At 36.9% G+C, this 23,507-nt stretch overlaps 1 protein-coding gene across 3 annotated transcripts in view; it reads right to left on the bottom strand.

Annotated features, from left to right (window-relative positions):
* Positions 1-23,507, bottom strand: part of LOC150103728 (rab GTPase-activating protein 1-like) — a 473,281-nt gene that overhangs the window by 34,359 nt on the left and 415,415 nt on the right. For all 3 annotated transcript variants that reach the window (XM_090397129.1, XM_090397130.1, XM_090397131.1), the window contains one exon: positions 6,554-6,625. In XM_090397129.1, coding sequence (XP_090253255.1) covers positions 6,554-6,625 — 72 coding nt within the window. The remainder of the gene's footprint in view (positions 1-6,553; positions 6,626-23,507) is intronic.

Genomic DNA, 23,507 nt, shown 5'->3' with positions numbered 1-23,507 from the left:
TCCGAAGTACATCACCTTACACTTAGCCACATTAAACTGACAGCCATTTACCTTAGTCCATACCATCAGCCTATTTAAGTCATCCTGCAAGATATCTACATCATCTGAATTGACTATTGCTCTTCTTAATTTTGCATCATCAGCAAACAAGTGGATATATCCTTTCCAAGTATTCCCAATATCATTGATGTACAAATTAAACAATAGCGGACCAAGCACTGAGCCTTGAGGCACACCACTAGTCACTAGCCTTTTCCTGGACTCAGCTCCTCCGTAAACCACTCTTTGGTATCTATCCACCATCTTCTAATCCAAATCACCAGCTTCAGACCCATTTGCTCTAATTTATGCAACAGAGTTCTGTGTGGAATCTTGTCAAATGCCTTTGCAAAGTCCAGCAATATCACTGAGTAAGGATTTCCTTTATACAACTCTACTGTTACTTTATTATAGTTATTATAGAAAGTAAGCAAATTACTGAGGCAAGACCTACCTTTCACAAAACCATGTTGTCCCTTATAAAGTATCATATTGCTGTCCACCCAGTCCTGAGGTCTAATTTTTACCAATTTCTCCAAAACCTTAACCACCACTCCAGATATATTGATTGGTCTATAATTTGCAACCTCAGTCTTGGAGCCTCTCTTGTGCAGTGGAATTATTTTCCCCTCTATTGGTATTTTACCAGAACTGAGACGTAAATTAAACTGTCTTGTTATAGGAGGTGCTAATTCTCTTGCACATGGGCCAATATGCCATCTAACCCAATGGCAGTGTTAGCATTAAGGTTCTGTAATATATTATGCACCTCTATTTCGTCTATCTCTAGACTCTCATCAATCAATGACACATTTAACACTGCACTATCACAAACAAGATGGTACACGTTTGCAAAATGATCACTAAGCAACTCAATTAATTGATTTGCTTCTGTAATTTCCCTACCATCAATGCTTTTTAAAGTAATCTTTCCATGGTTATTCCTCCTTTTACTTGCCATATAGTGAAAGAACTCATCAGGGTTTCTTTTGGATTCATCAGCTAGCTTCCTCTCATAATTAGCTTTGGCTTTCCTTAGCATACATGTTTCTCTCTTTGCCTGTATCTTGTACTGATCATGGGAACGCTCATCACATTTTTCTTTATACTTCCTCCACAACCTTTTCTTTATCTGCAACTCCTGCTTAATAATATTATTCATCCATCTTACTCCTACTTGATTTCTCCTTCTGACTCTGGGAATACAGTCTGATACAGCTTTCTTTAAATACTCCTTGACAATCTCCCACGCACCATCAACATCTCTCCCTTACAAATTCTCATGCCATAGAACTGACGAAAGTTGACTTCTCAGCTTGTCATAATCACCAGCCTTGTAATTCCACATATACCCCTTCTTAACAGAATATTCAGCACATCTTACAATCTCCCAGGTCAAGACCACATGATCACTTTCCCCAAGTGGAGATAGTTAATTAAATTACTTATTGATATGTTTTCCGATGTTATGACCAGATCTAACACTCTAGAATCTCTTGTCCCTCCCATTATATGCTGTCTCAGCATGTAATGGAAGGGACAAGATATCTTTTCCTCGGTCTTCTTATTTCTCTTTTTCTTTGATTTTGCCTTTTATTATTCTTCTTGTCAGATTTTCATGTCATAAGATATGTCCAATCCACCTGTCTCTTCTTGTTATTAATGTCTTTATCAGTGTTCTGGGTTCATTTATTTCCTTAAGCATTTCTTCATTAGATATTTTGGTTGTCCATTTTATCATTTGCATTCGTCTCCAACACCACATTTCAAATGCTTCCAGTCTTCTAATATCTCCTGTACCCATTGTCATTGGCGCATATATATACACATTACACATTATTATATGTTAGATTTTTTAATGATTTGATAATGTTTTTAAGAATAATTGTTTTTTTATCTAATAAATGGATAACACATGTATTAAAATTTAAAATAAACAAAAATAATATTTAAAAGAAAAATATGATGCATAATTTGTGCATCTTATACTGCAAAGAATAATTTGACAATGCATCTCATAAGGCAAAAAATACAGTAATTATATATCAAGCAGAATAGTACATTTAAATCCAATTTCAATCTTGAATGAGCTCGAAGATATCACTATCAGCAATGACATAGTCAATGAGGTTTTCTTATTTCTTGTGTCTTTTCTTCATGTGAACTTGTGCACATCTTTATGTTGAAATATGGTGTTAGTAATGACTAGTCCATGTCCTGAGAAGTCCAGTAAATACATACCATTATTATTAGATTTGCCCTTTTCTCCAAATGCTCCTATACGCCTGATGGGATTCATTTCCTTCTCTGCTGCTCAGAGCTCTGATAAGGACCACGTTATCCATTTTCTTTATTTTAGCTGCCTGTTCATGACTCAAAAATTTTTTCCGTTTACTTGGAAGAACCTTCTGTGAGACCATAGCCACAAATAAGTTTCATTGTCCATGTCCCCATTTTGAAGTTTGCCCACATAACTCTACTTGAAACTGCCTTCCAATGAAGAAGTTTATCTTCATGTTTGGTGTTGAATACCATCACTACTCCTTCCTTTCCTGGGTCATTAGTGCCTGAAAACAACATCCTATACTTATATGTTAATAATAAAAAAACTACACAATATTATTATTATTATTCAGGCCTCCATAAAGACTCATCGTGGGAGGTCCTTTCTAAGAAACACAAGTCTATCAAGACTCATCGAGGGAGGTCCCTGCTAGGAAACACAAAGGCTATCATACCACTTCTTAAACTCATTGACCGTTCTCGCTCTCACCACTCTATCAGGCAATGCATTCCATGGTTCAACCACCCTCCATACAAAGAAACCACTCCTCACCCTCTTTCTCACAGTCTCCTTTTGCAACTTCCAGGGAAGGCCCCTTGTCATGACTCCTTCCCGCTGTTCAACCAAGCGAAAGAACTCCCCAGTGTCAACCCTGTAACCACCTCTCAACAGTTTAAAAGTCTCAATCATATCACCTCTACTTCTTCTATCCACCAAATTCTGCAGACCACACTCCCTCAGCCGATCCTCATAACTAACATTGTACAGTCCTGACACCATCTTTGTTATCTGCCTTTGTACCCTTTCCACAGTTAATTTATCCCCTTCAAATCCTGGGGACCAGATCTGAGAACAATAGTCTAAGTGTGGTCTGATCAGAGTCTTATACAATGGAATGATAATCCTTTTATCTCTGCAGGTCAGTATCCTTCTCATTATTGCAGCAATCCTCTGTGTTACCTTCACTACCTTTGCAATATGTCCACTAAATTTCAGGTTTCTGACAATCATCAATCCCAGATCTCTTCTCTCCCCTACTTCCTCCAGTTTAACTCCTCCCATAGAGTATGCAGCGTCCCAAACCTCAAGACCTTACATTTTGCTGCATTAAACCCACACCCCCATTCATTTGCCCATCTATCTAGTTTATTCAAATCCTCTTGCAGGGCTACCACATCTGCACTATTACTAATAACCCTTCCCAGCTTCGCATTATCTGCAAACAACTGAATATCTCCTTGCAATCCATGGACAATGTCATTGATATAAAGGTTAAACAATATAGGTCACAGTACTGAGCCCTATGGAATCCCACTTGTAACCTTCTGCCTCTTTGATATTGCTATACCATACACAACTCTCTGATACCTATCGGACAGTCAATCCTGAATCCAGTTGACCAATCTGACTTCCAGACACATGTGCTGCAACTTGAATATCAGCTTATGATGTGGCACCCTGTCAAATGCCTTTGCTAAGTCTAGGAAAATGGCAGTATATGCCTTTCCCTCATCTAATGCTCTTGTAACTTTATTATAAAAGGATAGCATATTGCTAAAACAAGAGCACCCCTTCACAAATCCATGTTGACTCTCACAGATAACATTACCTCATCTGCCCAATGCTGACTACGGTCCCTCACTACTTTCTAAAAGATCTTACTAACTACTGATGACACACAAACTGGCATATAATTAGACACTTTCAGTCTGCTACCGCCCTTATGCAATGGCACTATCTTACCTTCCTTCCATACCATGGGCACCTTTCCCGCAGTCAGACTTTCATTGAAAAGCCAGGTCAAAGGCACTGTCAGTTCCCTGGAACATTCTCTCAAAACTCGTGGTGAAATACCATCCAGTCCCACAGCTATACTGACATCCAGAGTACTCAGTATTTGGAACACACTCTCCTCCTGCACCTCTAAACCTCGAACCTGCCCTATCCCTCTAGTATTCAAATTGACTCCTCCAGGATGAAATACTCCAATAAAGTGTTCATTGAACAATTCCACTATGTCCTCTGCATCAGTCACTCTATTCCCATTTTTATCCCACAATGTACCTCAAGAATTCCTTGTACCTCAAGAATTCTAGAAATTCCTTTCCCTTATTGCTACATGCATCTTCGTCTCCCCAATTTATAGTGCTGTAGTTAAAATCTCCCATAACAATCATTCTTCTTGCACCTGCCACGCTCATTTCCTGTTCCCCACCCTCTGTGCTCCTTGGTCTGTAGCAACACCCCACTAAATATCCTGTTTTGCCCACCTCCACCTCACACAATATGCTTTCAAAATCATTAGTGTCACAGCTTTCCAAAGCCTCCACTCTTAGAGGACATAGGTCGTCACTTATCATAAGCAGCATTCTGCCACCATGCTTTCCCTTCCTATCCTGCCGAAAAATGCTGTACCCAGCAACTTCTATTCCTGTTATTATATCCTCTTCTGTCAACCACATCTTGGTGATCCCAATAATCTTTGGCCAGGCTGATGCTAACAGTGCCACCAATTCCTCTCCCTTATTCTGAATACTCCTGGCATTAGCATAAAATTGCGATTGTTTCTATACCCAGCATTATCCCCTCTAGACTCCACTGGGCTCAGCATTACCTGATGTCACCTCCCTTCTCCCAAGTACCCATTCTCACAAGAGGCCACCCCTGCTACCATCCACACTGGGACACACTGACTCGTTCAGAACAGCAATTTCTCCAGATGCCTACGTCCTTCCTCATTTAAATGCAAGCGGTCTCTGGCATACAATTCCTCTCCTTAAACCACTCCAAGCATCCACATATTCCAATCCTCTCTTCTGACACATTCTTGCTATTATGCCATTCAATATCACTGCTCAGCTCATCACTATCATATCTAGGCAACATACACACTATCTTTTCTCTCTATGTCTTCTTTTGTACACCCTCAAGCAAGAATTTCATATCTCTCGCTGCCCTACTTACATTACCACTCAAGTCATTTGTTCCTACCATCACAATCATCTCATCCACCCTTTCACCCCTCTTAATTGCCATAGTCACACTTTCTACCATTCCTCCTGGCAAACACTCCTCACGCATCCTATCTTGAACACCACAGATCATTGAGTCCCCATACATTACACTTCTTACCACCCTATTCCTTGATTGTTCACATACATCCCTTACTCTCTCTCTCTCTCCTGTAACACTTTCTCTCTGTGCTCCTCTACTTACCTGACATCACTCTATCCCTAGTCCCTGTGCTCCCTTGCATTCCCTCTCTCCTGCTGTTTCTATTCTTTCCTCTTCTATCATTCCTATATCTGACACTCATTCCCTCTCTTCCACTTATCCTATTCTCACCTCTTCTATCATTCATACAACTCTCTCTCAATCCCTCTCTTTTACTGTTCCCATTCTCTCCTCTTCTATCACTCCCATAACTCTCTCTCATATACTGTTCCAACTCTCTCTCTCTTCTTTTACCATTCCCATAACTCTCTCATTCACTCTCCCCTACTATTGTTCCTATCCTATCCTCTCCTCTCATTCCCATAACTCTCTCTCACTCCTGTGATTCGCCTTGCATTCGTCTCTTCGATTCGCCTAATCTCATCTTTCACACTTCCCATCTCATTCCCCAGACATTCCACCTGCTCTTTCAGCTCATCTCTCTCTCTCTCTGTAAGTCAGCCACTCTTGTTAGCCATTCATCCTCCCAATTGAGACCATCTCCTAAAACTTCAGAATCATTCAACCTTTCCATACTCCCCACTATTATTATTATTATTATTTTTTAATAATAATAATAATAATATTATAATAATATTATTATTATTTTTTAACATAGACAATTATATCCAGGGCTCAACAAATGCATTCTCTCATCCCCTGTGGTGAGTAGATTTTACCAGCTGGCAAATAGCTGCAGAATGAACAAAATAGAATTTTTTTATATTTAACAAGGAAAAAAAAAAATTGTAACTTTAAGAATATTTTATGTTTTCTTCAAGTTATCATGTGGCACCCAATGATAAGTGAGTTGTCATTTATAATATAAATGACAACTCACTAATCATGTTATAGAACTAATTGGAACATAACATTAAAAAATGGGAATGTCGTGAATGAGTAAATTTTTTTTTTTTTTTTTTCAGTGAGTAGGGTGTGCATAATTTGGCAAGCCCTGGTCATATCTTATGTTGTCAGACATTATGAAGGTGCATACAATATTTAACAATATCATACCTTCAGCCTTTCTATTGTTTCTTTTGAAATTTTCTGTTCTTTCTCTAATCTGGAATTTAGTTGACTACATATCTGGAAAACATAAATACATGCTATTTAAGATCATTAATTCTGCTTCTATCATAAATATAATATATATATATATATATATATATATATAAAAACATTGCCAATTTAAGCAATTATCTCTTTTATCATCACATGCAAAAACATTTCTTCTATTACGTATTAATAAAGTTTATTTTTTTGCCTTATATTTTGTTCATGTATGATATACTTATGGTAATAAATTAGATAGATCAGATTTTTTAGTGAAAGAACATTCATAGCAGGGATGTCTGAGATCAAGTTCTATGAAGTTAAAGTTCTATGAGGACTTATTGTATTCTTAACTAATATTTCAATATGCTCTCACAGCATATTAAATAGTAGCACATCCATGGTGCTTTAGAGACATGCGAGAACTTTATTTGTGGATCCTTTCCTTTAGTATCACATAGTGATCAGCATTTATTTTAGTAAAATTATGGAAACTAGAACCGTGTTAGAAATTATTACTTTAATTTCCTGATAACTCGAACTTTATATTAAGGTTCATCATCTGGAGTATACATGTATATATACAGAGACAAACTATATTACATTTCAAACAGAATGCCAGAGAGACAATGATTTGATCAACCATTATTCTACTGACCCGTCTTCTAGTAAAAAATAAACAAATAAAAAATAAAATAATTACATCAAAGCTATATTCTATTTATAACATCATCAGAGGACAATTTCATATAGATTGTTTTATTACAGCAAAAGTGGTGTCTTAATTTAACACGAGAGTTGTTATATTAGAGTTAAGATACTGGATTGCATACAGTCCTAGTTATAATTAACTCTTAGAAGGAAAGGTTATGTGGGTAGAATATGTGCCTTCCATTCTGCTTGTGAATCTTAAGATTCACAAGCAGAATGGAAGTTGGCAGGAGTTGGTAGGTCATTCCCCCTCCTATACTAAAAACACACGATTGTAAACAAAATTAAAGACATCACACTGGAAAAAATTGATTTATTAGTCAGTTTTGACATCTCTACCCTCTTCACAAATGTCCCAATCAATGGTACAATTCTTCTTTTAGAGAACAAAGTTCTGGCTATTTTGTGTGGAAAAACACTTTCTACCTACAAAAAGGCAGCACAGCCATGGACTTGCCATTATTCCCACCCAACTGCTAAGTTTTATATGGAAGCTTTTGGGCAATGCACTCTAGATTCCTGTACTTTAAAATCTGAAGTCTGGCTTAGATATGTTGATGATGTTTTCACTATCTGGTCCCTTGGCCACCAGACTTTAGACACTTTCCTCAGCAACCTAAACAAACAACACAAATGCATACAATTCACAATTGAGATTGAAAGTCAGAACACACTTCCTTTTCTAGATACACTTGTCACACATCTTCCTTCTGACAGTCTTTCCTTCACTGTTTACCAGAAGCCTACACATACTGGCCAATATAAAAATACATAAACTCCTACCACCATCCAACACAAAAACTAGGTGTCATTAGCACACTAAAACAGGGCTTTGAAGATGGCTCCAGTGAACAAACACTTAAAAATGAATTAAAAGTTATCAGCAATACCTTCCCGAAAAATGACTACAGCCAAAATACCACCAACAAAATTCTTCACAAAACCTCACTGAAAAACAAAAATAAACCAGATTACAATAAAACTGCAACCATTCCATACATTAAAGGGATATCAGATAAAATAAACAGAATACTACAGAAATACAACCTTAATGCCATCTTTAAAACTCCTGCAAAATTCAAGAACTTACTCAACTCATCCAAGGATCCACTTCTTCTGCTGGAGTATACCATATACATTATACCTGTAATTTGCCCCACATAGGTGAAACAGGAGCATTGGCTCAAGATATAACATAGAAATATAACATAGAAATCCAGTCTAAACCATCAAGATGACATTTCATATATACTTTGAGTGGTATTATAAAATTAAAAAAATGAATCATCTTCTTCTTGGTTTGGTTGGTTTACTGCTGGTCGTTTAACCAACATTGATGCATATGTTTGCCCTTTACAGTCTTCTGTATCATGTCCGATTCTTTTGCATTTATCACACTTAGGTGCCGTACAGTTCCTACATATTTGGTTGGAGTTATGTAATGGTTCATGTGTAGTGCTTATTGTATATTTTTTGTTTTTTCTAACGAAGAAGCCACTTGCATATGTTGCAAAACTGGTAGGTTTAACTATTTATATTACCACCTGTTGAACCTAGTGTTAGTTATCATTAGTCACACATATTATGAAATGCTAGTGATGCCAAGCTCCTTTCTAACATGATTTTTCCATTCTCAAAACCATATCTGTGGTCTATAATTTTTCTTATCAGAAAAAAGGAACATAAATGGCACATTAAATTCAATAACTATGGTAAATCTAGCCTTTCTGATCATGCCCTGAATGCTGTACATACTGATCGGAAAGGTACCTTTGTTTACATCACACCAAAATGTGTATGAACGTAAATTTAAGGAGGCCTGTGAAATTCTTATCAACCACCCTGATCTTAACAATAATGGTGGTCATAAAATCCCAAGAATATGGAAGGCACATATTCTATCACATAACCTTTTCATCCAAGAGTTAATTATAAATAGGACTGTAAGTAATCCAGGATCTTAACTATAATATAACAACTCTCGTGTTAAATTAAGACACCACTTTTGCTGTAATAAAACTATCTATATGAATTTGTTCTCTGATAATGTTATAAATAGAATACAGGTTTGATGTAGTTTTTTTTTTTTTTTCCACTAGAGGTCAGGCCAGTAGAATAATGGCTGATCAAATCATTGTCTGTTTGAGATGTAATATAGCTTATCTCTGTATATATTCCAGATTATGACCTTAATATGAGGGTCAAAACGTTGGGAAATTAAAGTAATTATTTCTAACACAGTTGTAGTCTCCATAATTTTACTAAAATGAATTTATTTATGGATCACAGGTGTACTGATGAATTATTATTATGTGACCACCATTGGTCCAGCAACGCTCTGGAACCAAGGGTGCTAGGAAATCAGTGGTATCTGTATATATACAGTATATGAACAAAATGTATTTTGCCTGAGAGTTAGAGCATGAGTGTGGGTAATCAAATGATTTATAGGTACTTATGCATTTTATGAAATGTACCTAAAAATGGCTTGAACTTTGTCTTTATACTGTTAACTTACTTTTTTGACTGCTTTCTTTCCTATTCTTCTAAAAACCTTCATAAGAATGCTTGATGCCATCCAGAAGAGGGTCATCTATTTAACAGAATGACCCCTTCCAACCTGACTTCCTCCAATCCCTTTTGCTCATAGAATGACTTTTCTGCACTACATTTTCTACAGATATTTTCACTTCACTGGCCTCACAACATTCCTCAACTTTCCTGTAAACACATACAACCAATCCTTCTTTCTCCTTAATTGCTTGTCCATACAAACAGAACTATGAGAATGCAACTGATGTTTGCTTACCTATTTTCATAGATACAGTCTGTTTTTACTGCTTGCTGATTTACACAAATTTCTCACAGCAATTATTTAAGTTGGCAAAAGATTAAGTAAGAACTTGGGAGCATATGATTTGAAAAATGCCCCTACTTTGTCTCTAGTAGAACAATGAATGAGAGACCACTGGCACAAATAAGTTTCACTGTCCAATTTCCCACGAATTAATAGAATCAGCTGGTTTCTTGTATTTAATGATTTGAAAAATCTCACTACTACTTTTTCCTTAGTAGAACATTCTGTGAGACTGCTGGTATAAGTCTTACTGTCCAGTCCCCCCCCCCCCATACTGATGTTTGCCTACATCACTCTACCTGAAATTGCTTCTTGAACTTTCAGTATTATTTAGAAGAATTTCATAGCCCCCCCCCAGTTTTGATAACACCAATTATATTAACATGGTCCTTTTCTGGAGCCTCCATAGCTCAGTTGGCATAGACAAGCCGTTTGGTTTAAATAAAAGACCAGGGTTTGAATCCTGTCTACAACATAAGAAACCTTTATCAGGTCTTTTCAATCAAATGGTGAGTTAGTTTGTCTCATATGGAGATAGTGTGTTTTTTTCCCTCCTGGAAAGAAACTTGGGTTTTTCATCCCTGAGAACAGGCACACTGGTCCCATGAACACACAACACAGTTCTACAAACATGAAAAATCCCTCAAGGGATGCAGCATAGGAATGGCAAGCCATATATTCTTTCATATTTTTGCCTATTCTTTCATGTGTATGCCAAACAAGCAAATGGCAGTCAATCAGGGAATTTAACCCATTATGGAGGGATGAGAAATAGATGGATGGATAATACTTTTCCAATTCTTCTGACTATTTCTCTCAGAGTTAAAATCTGATCTTGGGAATCCTTATTTGCCCTACATTGAATCTGTTCTTCACTAATTCTCCCATTCACAATTTTTCTTTTTTTTTTTTTTTCTCATGTGTGCATTCATAGATATTTCCTGGAATACTAATAAGGAAATTATAATTCTCACATTCAGTTTTATATTCCCTCCATCAAATGGTAGAAGAGAACTCTATTCCAATCACCTAAAATTTGACCTTGTGACCAAGACTTTAGAGAATGTAGTTTATCTGCAAAACTTTTATATCCGTATATTTCAACATTTCAGAATGAATAGCATCTATTCCAGATGCTTTCCACATCTGGGGTTTCTGCAAGTTTTTAACACTAGAAATATTGCTATAATCCTCTGACTGAATGCTCCTGGTCATTTTCTATGACAGTTCCATTCTTATTACCTTCCTAAAATTTTTTTAAAAGTATTTAATATATATATATATATATAAATCAAAGGTGCTAAACCTATCATACATTAGTATTGTGAGTGGGATATGATTAGATAATTTGGAAATCCTGATCTAAGGAGTGTAAATGTGAAACCTTCGTCAAGCAACTTCAGGTTTGCAATAAACAGAGTAGTGGTGGTGGACTCACACCAGGTGACAATATTCATCTAGCATCTCAAGGAATTCACACTTGAAGTGAGATCTGAACATCATGACCTATATGTTTGACCTATATTCACTTGCACAACAAGGCTGGCTAAGTTACTACAGAAAACAAACTATCCTTCAGATTAAATATAACTCTTTATCACTTTTATCGCTTCAGATTCTTTTTGTAGTCTTTTCTCCATTTCTTAGCTTTCTTATTAACTTGTAAAAATTTAAATATCACCACTTTGATATTTATATTCAATACTGTTTAGCCAAAATCTAACAATGATTTTTGTTTAGCTAATTTGGCAAAGTTTTCCTACATTTTACTCCATATTCTCTAAGAGAACCTGCTGACTTACTAGCCAGAAACTTTTGATATGATTTCTTCATTTCATATACGAAGGTGGTCTGAAAAGTCCTCGGCCTAACAATGAAAAAACGAATTTATAATTTAAAAATTATTTTTATTTTTCAACATAATCGCCCTTAAGACTAATACGTTTATTCCAGTGATGCTCCAGCACCATTATCCCGTCTCTGTAGAGGTTCTCAGTAAGATCTGTAAAATACCACATCTGCAATCACCTCTTGATTCAAAGAAAAATGCTGGCCAGCGAGGAAGAGTTTTAGTTTTGGGAAGAGATAGAAGTCAGAGAGAGCCAAATCTGGGGAATAGGGTGGATGTTCCAACACTTCATAGTGCAGATCCCTTAATTTTCCTACTGCCAAAACACCTTTGTGGGTAGGTGCATTGTCCTGATGAAAGATGATTTTTTACTTCTGCAAACCGGGTCTTTTCTCACAATTTTTTTCATCTAGTCTGGTTAAAAGACTGGAATAATATTCCCCAGTTATTGTTTTACCCTTTTCAAGATAATTAATAAACAAAATGCCTTTAGCATCCCAAAACACTGATGCCATGACCTTTCCTGATGATGGAACCAACTTTGTCTTCTTTGCCGTTGAACAACCGGCTTCTGTCCACTGTTTTGACTGTTGTTTGGATTCTGGTGTAATGGTGAATCCAAGTCTTATCCATAGTAATAAATCGACACACAAAATCTTTTATTCTTGTAAAAACACTCCAAGCACTGTTCAGAGATTTTCATGCGAGTGTGTTTTTGATCTGCTATGAGCAAGCGCGGCACCCATCTTGCATAAAACTTTTTCATTTGCAATTCTTCATGCAAAATATATCCTACATGTTCTTTTGAAATGTTTATGTCTCAGCAATTCCACGCACTTTGACTTGCCGGTCATCCAATACTATATCTTGCACTTGATCATTGATTCTGGTGTTGTTACACTTTTTGGATGTCCTTCATGTGGATCATCTTCAAGGCTGGTAAAGCCATGTTTAAACTCGGCAGCCCATTTCTTAATTGTCGAAAATGAAGGAATAGAGTGCTCATAAACTTTTATGAACTTCAGATGAATTTCTTTTGCCGTTAAACCTTCTTTTACAAAGAATTTTATAATCACAATACTCAATTTTATCCATTTCAATGGGTTACACTTTTGCTTCACACTTTTGTTTTAGACAGCTGTATAAAACAAACTACTTGATAGAATGACTTGCAATTTCACATGGATGCTTATGACAGATGTACCAACTTAGAAAAAAAAAATCTTGCCTATAGTGTTTCCATCAATGGTCGAGGCCGAGAACTTTTCAGACCACCCTCGTATGTTCTTTAACATCATGAAACTAGTATAGATTTATTTTTATTTTTTAACTTTGCAGACAACTTGACTATATGCTATCCTGGATAAGTCAATCAATGTTTTCTTCAGATTTTGCCATGCAGTTTGTAACATTTGATTTTCATTTTCAAACTGTTTTGCTTCCCCCCCCTCCACTACTATCTGTATATTTTAAATCTGAAGTTTATATATAAGAATTGTTTGACTGATTCCTTTCACAACATTAGAACCCATTCTTCTTTTTCAATACAACTGTTTTCATCCTACTCAGTTTGGGTGGTCAATTTTATTTCTAGTTTCCTATATGCTTTTGCATATTATACCAATCTGAAAACTTCATTGCTTGTAGCATAATTATAATAGTAAAACTTTTTGGAGCTTACATGGTTATATTTATTGGCCTGAAAGTTTCTAGTCCTGAGTAGGAAGGGAGCAGCCAGCTCATTAGAAGTAAGCAACACCAATGTTACAGTAACATTCCCACACTGCTACCATAAGCCAGTCATCAACCTGCCACTACTGCCAAAATGTTCATAGTATTTTCTCTTCAAAAATTATAATTCTTCTTATTTTTATTAATTTTTTTGCTTTGTCACTGTAGCTACAAATTTTTTTCTTTTTTTAGTAAAGACACAAGAATCAAATTATCTCATATGAATAACTACTTCTTTTATATATACCATCTACGAGATATTTTGCCATGTCCAATATCTCACACATAAGTTCCTGAAGAAAAATTAGTTTAGACCTATAAAATATAAATGACTTATATTATTGCCTGTTGATGTTAGTACAAATTTGGTGGCACCTGCTTCTTATGAGCTGGATGTTTCCTTCTCCCATGTTCTAGAAAAACCACCAATATAAATGTGTGTAAGCTCCAAAATCAAGTTAGTACAACTCCAGTGCTATAATTTTTGTATTTTTTTTTACAAATCTGTTGTATTACTTCCTTCATTTATTCACTTGTAAAAAAGTATTTAGTTCAGATTTCACTGTATTATCTTGTAGTCCACAATAATAGTAAGCATGACAAACACAATATGAGATAACTCACAGTTGGCACCTTAACATAGACTGCCAATTATGAGTTATTCCGTAGTGGCAGTCAATGTGTTAATAATTATATCTGATTTTACAGAGGTGTTATTATTATTATTATTGTGGGCTACTCCATGGAGTCCTTAGACTCATTGAGGGAGGCCCTAAACATCATGTCAAGCACAATCCAACATTTGCACATATCTATCATACTTGCTTTGAACTCATTCACAGTTATAGCACCCACAACAGACTCTTGCAACCTTCTGCTCATTCACCAATCTCCAAGCATAAAACCTAGTTCTAACATCCTTGCCTACTCTCTTACCCAGTTTCCAAGGATGGCTGTTAGTTCTCCCACCACCAGACCTATTCTGAAAAATTTCCTCTTCATTAATCTTGTAAAAACCCTTCAGTAATTTACATGTCTCAATTATATCATCCCTTTTCTGCCTGTCAATCAGTTTTTGTAATTCCCAAATCTTCAACATATTCTCATAAGGTTCATTCCATAGACCTGCTACCATCTTGGTCACTTGCCTCTGGATCCTCTCCACCTCTTCATCGCCTAGAAACTCCGGTGACCAGATCTGTGAACAGTAGTCAAGATGGAGTCTTAGCAATGCCTGATAAAGAGGAATAACAACCTGCTTGTCTCTGCTCATCAAAGTATTCTTCAGTAATTAAAGAATACTAATTAATTTGATAAGCTGATTTAGCCACTTTTGCTATGTGCTCTCTGAACTTTAACTCCCTATCCATGAACACTCCCAAATCTCTGGCTTCATCAATTTCCTGGAGTACAGTTCCATCAATGTGGTATATAGCTGATAATCTTTTCACCCCAAAATGCATAACCTTACACTTTGCCACATTAAAGTGACATCCATTCTCCTTTGCACAGACTGCCAGTCTATCCAAATTATCTTGCAAAATTTTAACATCGTTTGTATTAACTATTGCTGTACCCAACTTTGTATCATTGGCAAGCAACTGAACAGTCCCTTTCCTATATCATTAATGTACAAATTAAACAGTAGTGGCCCAAGAACAGAGTCCTGTATCACACCCCTAGTTATTACAGGTCTTCTGGACTCGACTCCTGAATAAACTACTTTCGGATAACTGAAATAGAGAGCTAAAAGGCTTCACTTCGGCGATGCAAAATTATTCAAATATAAGTGGATATTGAATCCAACATTATTTCAAAGCTGAATACAGAAACTGCAAGAGTTTCATGCCCAATATAGATAGAAACTATAAATGTTTCGGCAGATCCAAGCGTAAGCAAACCTTTTATGACAGGTACAACTCGTAGTAAAGGTGGGTTAAGCTCTGATCACTATCCTTAGTATTTTCCCATAATGTAAAACACATTTCCTAGGAGATGTATGATATTATACATTATAGGGGGGGGGGGGGATTACTATCCAGACCGGTTCCGACCTTTGTTGAGGTCTCATCAGTGAGTAGGCAGACCCAAATTGTAAATGTAAATACTCAGGTTGTAGTGATGCAGAGGTTATACTTTACCATACGAATTGCCAAGAGGTCACATTACAAAAGCCCCCCCCCCCCCCATTATGTATAACATCATACATTTCTTAGGAGATGTGTTTTACATTATAGGGAAATACTAAGGATGGTGATCAGAGCTTAACCCACCTTTACTATGAGTTGTCCCTGTCCCTGTGATATACCAGCTTAAGGTAAAACTTAAGCTGGTATATCATCTAACCCAACAGCTGTCATTAAGGTTCTGTAATATGCTATGTACCTCCTCCATTTCATTTACCTCACTTCCCATATAAGCCTTTGTATCTCTCATTACTGCAATATCTCCACCTGGATCATATACTCCTGCAAAGGTGTTCACTTAGTAATTCTATTATTTCAACTGATTCAGTTACCTCCCTACAATCGGCATTCATTAAAATCATTCTGCCACAAACATTCTTTCTTTTACTTGCAGCATATTGAAAGAAATGTTTTGGATTATCTTTGGCTTGCACTGCTAATTTCCTTGCATACTCTGCTTTTTGCCTTTTTTACCACACTGGTTACCCTTCTGGCTTGAGCTTTGTACTGCTCATGAACCTACTGGTCACCTTTCTTCTTGAATTCCCTCCACAATTTTTTTTTTTTTTTTTTTTTTTTTTTTTTTGCAGCTCCAGCTTAATGATGATATTCATTCATTTAACTTCCACTTGATTTATTCTCCTAGTATGCAGTCTGCTACTACTTCCCTCAAACACTCCCATGCACCATCAACATCCAACCCCTGTAGTTTCACATGCCATGACACTAATCCAAGCAATCTACTAAGCTTGTCACACGCACCACCCCTGTATTTCCACATATATCCTTTCTTAACTGAAAATTCTACACATTTATCTAACTTCCAAGTCAAGACCACATGATCACTCTCACCAATTGCTTATAGACAAGTTCTCAGATACAATTACCAGATCGAGCACTCTCAAACCCCTAGTATATTTCATCATATGCTGTCTCAGGAAATCATTCCTTAGTAACTGCATAAATTTCATTCTTTCCTCCCATGTGTCCTCTCCTCCTAGCAATCTATGTTCCCATAGTTGCTTTGAAATCCACCATAATAGTTACCTGCCTCATTGAACTTATCTGCCAACTATCTTTTCCATCCCCTGGTCTATAGCAGTATCCAACTGTATATTTTGTTCTGTTGGCCTCTCTCTCACACCAGATAGCCTCAAATGTCCTATTTTCACTGGCCTGTAGTGCTGATCTTCTACTCTCTTTGGTTGCAGTTCATTGGCTATCATCAATAACACTCCTCTCCCCATCTCTCTCTATCCTCCCTAAATGCATTGTATCTTTCATATTCTATCATATATGCATTAAGTTGGATATCATATAACAGGAAAGTGATCACTCCCAAATAAATTTCCTGTGATATGATATCCACCTTCCTTTTCAGTTTCCCACTTGAAAAAAGAAAACCCAAAAACGAAACACGTAGGTTTTCTAGATTTTTTTTAGGCAACCTAGCATTTAGCTTTTGTGACCTGGTGCCGGGTCGTGACCCACCATTTGGGAAACGCTGCTCTAATAGATGGATCATATTCAGATGGCATAGATACTTCTATTCCCCCTAAAGAAGATAAAATAATTCATGTACCTTGTGCCCTAGAAGGAGTGCAATATAGCAATGTCATCAATATTTACCTAATGAAGAGAGAATGATGGATACTCCTGATGGCCTTTACTATCTGCAAGCAGATAGTAAAGGCCAAGACAGTGAATGTTGACGTAGGTGTAAGAAAGTGTTACTTCCTGTGTTTAGGAGGCAGAGATTATTGTTGACAAGAATATGTTCAGGGGTGCTTAAGGGTCAAAGCTGTATAACTGAGAGGAGACCTCCACATAGCCTTTAAAGGAATGCGGAGAACCGACCAGGGCTTCTGACCTAATGTCCAATCCTCACCTTCTCGTGGTGCACCCTGTTGGGTATCTACTTTGATACTGAACGAACGAGGATGGGCTGGCAATTTGGGATTTAGCTGACCAAATTGTATTCTTATTGGTTAAACCAAAATAAAAAATGATGGTACAACATGACAAAATTTCATGCCGGCTGGGGCGTCGCCCGGTTAAACAAGGCCCCCGTTGTTTTCGCCAGGGAACCAGGGCGAACAGCGAAAAGTCAGCTACTGGAACAAATCTGAAAACAAACCCCAACTCAACATCACCAGAGTTAAAGATCGGTACTATCAACGTAAGAAGCCTGAATGGCAAAGAAATGGAGCTAGCTGAGGAATTAGATAAGTACCAGATCGACATAATAGGGGTGACTGAAACAAAAAAGACCAAAACTGGTGAGATCTTTCTGAGCAATAAATACAAAATGTTATATTCAGGCAATGACAATCAAGGAAAAGAAGGAGTAGCCATAGTATTCAACACAAAATACGAGGCTAATCTTCTTGAATGGCAGTCAGTCTCAAGTAGAGTAATGTGGGCAAATATGAGAATGGGGAACTGGACAATGAGACTTATTTGTGCCTATGGTCCCACAGAAGGTTCTACTAAGGTAGAAGTGGAGGAATTTTTTGAGGCTTTAGAAAAAGCAACTGACACAATGAAAAAGGAAAAGTTGGTCCTTGTTGGGGATCTAAATAGTAGAGTAGGAAATGATTGTGAGACATACAAAAATATTTTGGGAAAATTTGGAGAAAAGAGCAAAGCTAATAATAATGGCAAATATCTGTTGGATTTCTGCTCAGGACATGGACTGGTTATTACTAACACCATGTTCCAACATAAAAATGTGCACAAATTCACATGGAGAGAAGAGGCTAGGGATAAGAAAAGTCTCATTGACTATGTTATTGTTGATAGTGATGTTTTCTCCCTGGTGCAGGACACCAGAGTGTACAGAGGATTTGAAATTGGAAGTGATCACTATTTAGTCTTGAGCAGGATAAAATTGAATTTCATATTGAAAAGAATAAAATGTAAGAAAGTTTTAAAGTGAATAAAAGTTGAGCAGCTCTCAGATGTGAACTGTAGACTAAAATACAGAAATATTATTGAAAAGAAAATGAAAGAGTTTGAGAACAGGAATCAAACCGTGGAGATTCAGTGGCAAACTCTGAAGGAAACGTTGATTGATTCTGCCAGAGACGCATGTGGTGAGGTTGTGTGCAAGGATAAAAAAATCAGAACTCCCTGGTGGACACAGGAAGTTAAAGAGGCAGTGAAGGAAAAGAAGAAAGCATATCAAAAGTTCCTGGCAAATAAGTCAGCTTTTACTCTTACAGAATACAGAGACAAATGTAAGAAAGCTAAACAGTGTGTAAAACTAGCTAAACAAAAGTCATGGGAGGACTTTGGCAAGAATATAGAAAATAAATATCAAGAAGGTGACAAAATATTCTGGAGGTTGTTGAAGAAGCTTAGGAATGGAGGAAAGAGTGCTGTAAAAGGAATTAGACATGATAAAGGTGACATGAAAACAGGAGAAAAAGATATCCTTGAAGTATGGAGTAATTACTTTGAAAAACTGCTAAATGAAACAAGCAGTGATGACAGCACAGTGATAAAAAACACTGACCAGGCATGCAGTCAGGAATACATATCCATACTTGAATTAGAAAAAGCCATCAAAGGCTTGAAATGTGGAAAGGCAGCAGGAGTAGATGATATTCGACCTGAAATGCTGAAGTATGGTGGTATAAAAGTCTTACAGTGGCTGCACTGCATAGTTCAGAAAGCCTGGACAGAGGGACAAATTCCCGATGATTGGAGTAGAGCTCTCATAGTACCCATATATAAAAAGGGAAATAAAACTGAATGTGAGAATTACAGAGGTATTTCGCTACTGAGTGTTCCTGGCAAGATCTAAGCAAGTATACTTGAGAAACGGTTGAGAAGAATTGTGGAAGAAAAGCTTGGTGAAGAACAAGCTGGATTCAGGCCAAATAGAGGCTGTCAGGATCAGATCTTCACTTTACGACAAATAGTCGAGAAAGCATGGGAATATAACAAAGATCTGTATTTAAGTTTTGTCGATTTGGAAAAGGCATATGACAAGGTGCCAAGAGAGAAGCTATTCAATACGCTGCAGTTATATGGTGTCAATGGGGCATTATATCAAGCAATACTTAGTCTTTATTTGAGTTGTGAGTCAGCAGTTAGAATTGAAGGAAGTACAGGAAGATGGTTTAATGTTAAATCTGGTGTGAGACAAGGATGTACATTATCCCCTCTGTTATTCATTATCTATATGGATCACATTATGAAGGAATGTGGTATTAAACCTGATATCAAAATTGGAGATGTTAATGTCAGCTCTTTGCTTTATGCGGATGATGTTATACTTCTAAATAAATCCGCTACAAGTCTGCAAGATTCTCTGACTAAATTGAATAGCTGTTGTAATAGATATGGTATGAAGGTCAGCAATAAAAAGACAAAGACAATGAAAATAGGCAGAATCATTGAAAATGTCAACTGTGTTGTGAATGGAGAACCTGTGGAACAAGTAAAACATTTCAGCTACTTAGGCACAATATTTACTGAAGATGGTAAACTAAATATAGAAATAGACAACAGAATCAGCAAAGCTGGTATCGTGGGAAGTCAATTGAATAAATTCATATGGAATAAGAGAGAAATTAGTCGGAACACTAAATTAGCTGTATACAAGACTGTGTTCAAACCAATTTTAACTTATGGATCTGAGAGCTGGGTCAGAAGTAAAACACTTGACCAAAGACTAGAGACCGCAGATATGAGAATCCTGAGAAAGATTAGAGGCGTGAACAGATGGCATCAATGGCAATATCATATTAAAAATGAGGATATTAGGAAAGAACTTGACATTGTCAGCATCCAGGAATGCGTTAGCAGAGCTAATCTCAGATGGTATGGTCACTTAAATAGAATGGGAGAGGAAAGATTAGCAAAACAAGTGTTCTCTCCCAGGTTGGCAGGAAAACGACCCAGAGGAAGACCAAGATATAGGTGGATTGATACGGTACAAAGTGCCTTAGACGATAGAAATATAAGATCTGATAATGTTGGAGTCTTGACAAGTAACAGACTGATTTGGAGGAAAATTGTAGATAGAAAGTTTGTAATGATGTAATTTTTTCATGTAGTACTGTCATATCCTGTACACCACTTGAGGGTACATGGCAGGAATTTGATGATGATGATGATGAAGAATATGTTCAACAACTCTTCCTCTAATGTTCAAGCACTATCCCATAGAATACTGTGATTATTTAAATCCCTATTAAAAGTAAGGAGGAAGAAGACCGTAATTACAATATGACACCATCAAGGTCATCTTGAGAGAGATTTGTGGCAGGAGGAATGTAAATGCAACATACTGTTCATACAGTTCCAACTGAGAGTCAGACTGCAAATGCTTCTATATTCACACTGAGTGAGACTTACTGAAAGTAGGGTATAGATGCCCACGAGGATAGTGACTCCTTCTTGGGTAGGTCCATCCCCTATCCTGTCCTTATAAACGATGGTAATATCTTGTAATGTTGGATCGTCTCTCAGCTTTAGATATGTTTCTTGCAGGCAGAAGCAAACTGGTTTATACCCCTGCAAGAGGGGCTCGATGTCATCAAAGTTTTGACAGAATCCAGGACAATTCTATTGTAGGAATATTTTCTTTATTTCCTTTTTGGTGGTATCATCTGGCTTCCAATGTTGAGTAGCTTTGCTTTCATTTGTCTTGATTTTTTCTTTTTAGAGAATTGAGGACAGCCAGTATCAATCATTCCCTCTTCATTAGGTAAATATTGAAGACATTGCTATATTGCACTCCTTCTAAGGCACAAGGTACATGAATTATTTTATCTTCTTCAGGGGGAATAGAAGTATCTATGCCATATGAATATGATCCATCTATTAGAGCAGCGTTTCCGAAATGGTGGGTCATGAAAGCTAAATGCCGGGTCGCCTAAAAAAACTCTCGAAAACCTTGGTGTTTCGTTTATGGGTTTTCTTCTTTCTATGAAACTCTAAAATACAAGTAAATAGCATTTAATCAGGACTAATGAATAAATAATTTAATTAACAGAGACAAAAAACGCGCTCCGTCCGCGTTGGCATTGTTCATGGTAAAGTAGCTAATGACAGGCTGCATGACAGCAACTGTGCCATCAGTCAAATCGTTTGGCAGTCTGGCGTTGGTTTTACTCTCCCACCACGTGCTTACTCTGCTTGTTCAGATTGAGTTAAGCATCGAGAGAGAGCGTTTTTTTTTTGTATTTACTGATTACATGTATCTTGCCTGGTGGGTTCGGCTGAATAACCATAATTATTATAATTGTTTTTAAATAATTTATTTCATTCTTTTTTCATCTCGCTTGCCATTACTCATTTAACGATGGATAAATGGGTAATAAAACAACAAATGTGCCGGTTACAAACTCTTAGATTCGAACACCAATGAACAATCGAGTGACGTGCAGTCGGGCACGAGTTCTGAGAACAGCACTAACAAACGGTCACATGATGTGTTGTCTACTACTCTCAAAAAAGAAGAAGATGTACTGAACCTGACAGTATTTTGAGGATTACATACAATTCGGTTTCATCAAGGGTGCTGATGACAAACCATCGTGTTATTTTTTGTGCGGCACTTTCAAACAAGTCCATGAGACCTTCAAAGTTGAAGCGACATTTGGAATTGAAACATCCAAACGAGTTCTGAGAACAGCACTAACAAATGGTTGCACAATGTGTTGTCTACTACTCTTACAAAAAAGAAGATGTACTGAACTCGACAGTATTCTGAGGATTACATACAATTCGGTTTCATCAAGGGTGCTGATGACAAACCATTGTGTTATTTGTTGTGCAGCACTTTCAAACGAGTCCATGAGACCTTCAAAGTTGAGGCGACATTTGGAATCAAAACAGCCAAACTACAGTAGTAAGCCAATAGATTTCTTTATAAATAAAAAGAGAGAACTAATACCAAGAAGACTATGTCTTTGAATTTTTCTCAGGGAGCTCAGTCTGAAAACCTTGTAATGGCTTCTTATGAAATATCAAAATGAATTGCTGAAACTGGTTATCCTCACACAGTTGCCGAGAAATTAATAGTTCCAGCTATGAAAATGTTAGCATCTCGAATATGTGATAAAAAAACAGAGAGCCAAGTAAATATGATGCTATCAAATAACACAGTGAAGTGTAGAATCCTGGAGATGGCAGATAAATTGAAGGAACTGTCGTAGGTCACTTAAAAGATTGCAGTTTTTTCCCTCGGTAGTCGATGAAAGTACAGATATATCGGACAATGCCAATTTAATGTATTTTGTGAGATACGATTGTGACAATACAACTCACACGGAATTTCTTTTTTGTAAACCTCTGACAACAAGAACAACAGCTGAAGAAAATTTTAATTTGATTGCAAATTCATCAATGAAAAGGGCATTGAATGGAAGAAATGTGTGGGACTGAGTAGCGATGGAGCACGTGCAATGGCAGGCACACGTACTGGATTTTTTCCGAAGATCAAAGCCGTAGCACCCGACTGTGTATGGGTGCACTGTAGCATTCAGAGAAGCATTGGCTGTCAAAAGAATGCCATTGCTTTTAAATGTAACTATGCAAGAGTGTGTACAATTTATAAACTTTATA

This window comes from Typopeltis vanoorti, chromosome 8 (genome assembly GCF_054136105.1).
Source record: "Typopeltis vanoorti isolate ZY-2024b chromosome 8, IOZ_Tvanoo_1.0, whole genome shotgun sequence".
NCBI classification, from domain to species: Eukaryota; Metazoa; Arthropoda; class Arachnida; order Uropygi; family Thelyphonidae; genus Typopeltis; species Typopeltis vanoorti.
This window is presented reverse-complemented; position numbering and strand designations above follow the sequence as displayed.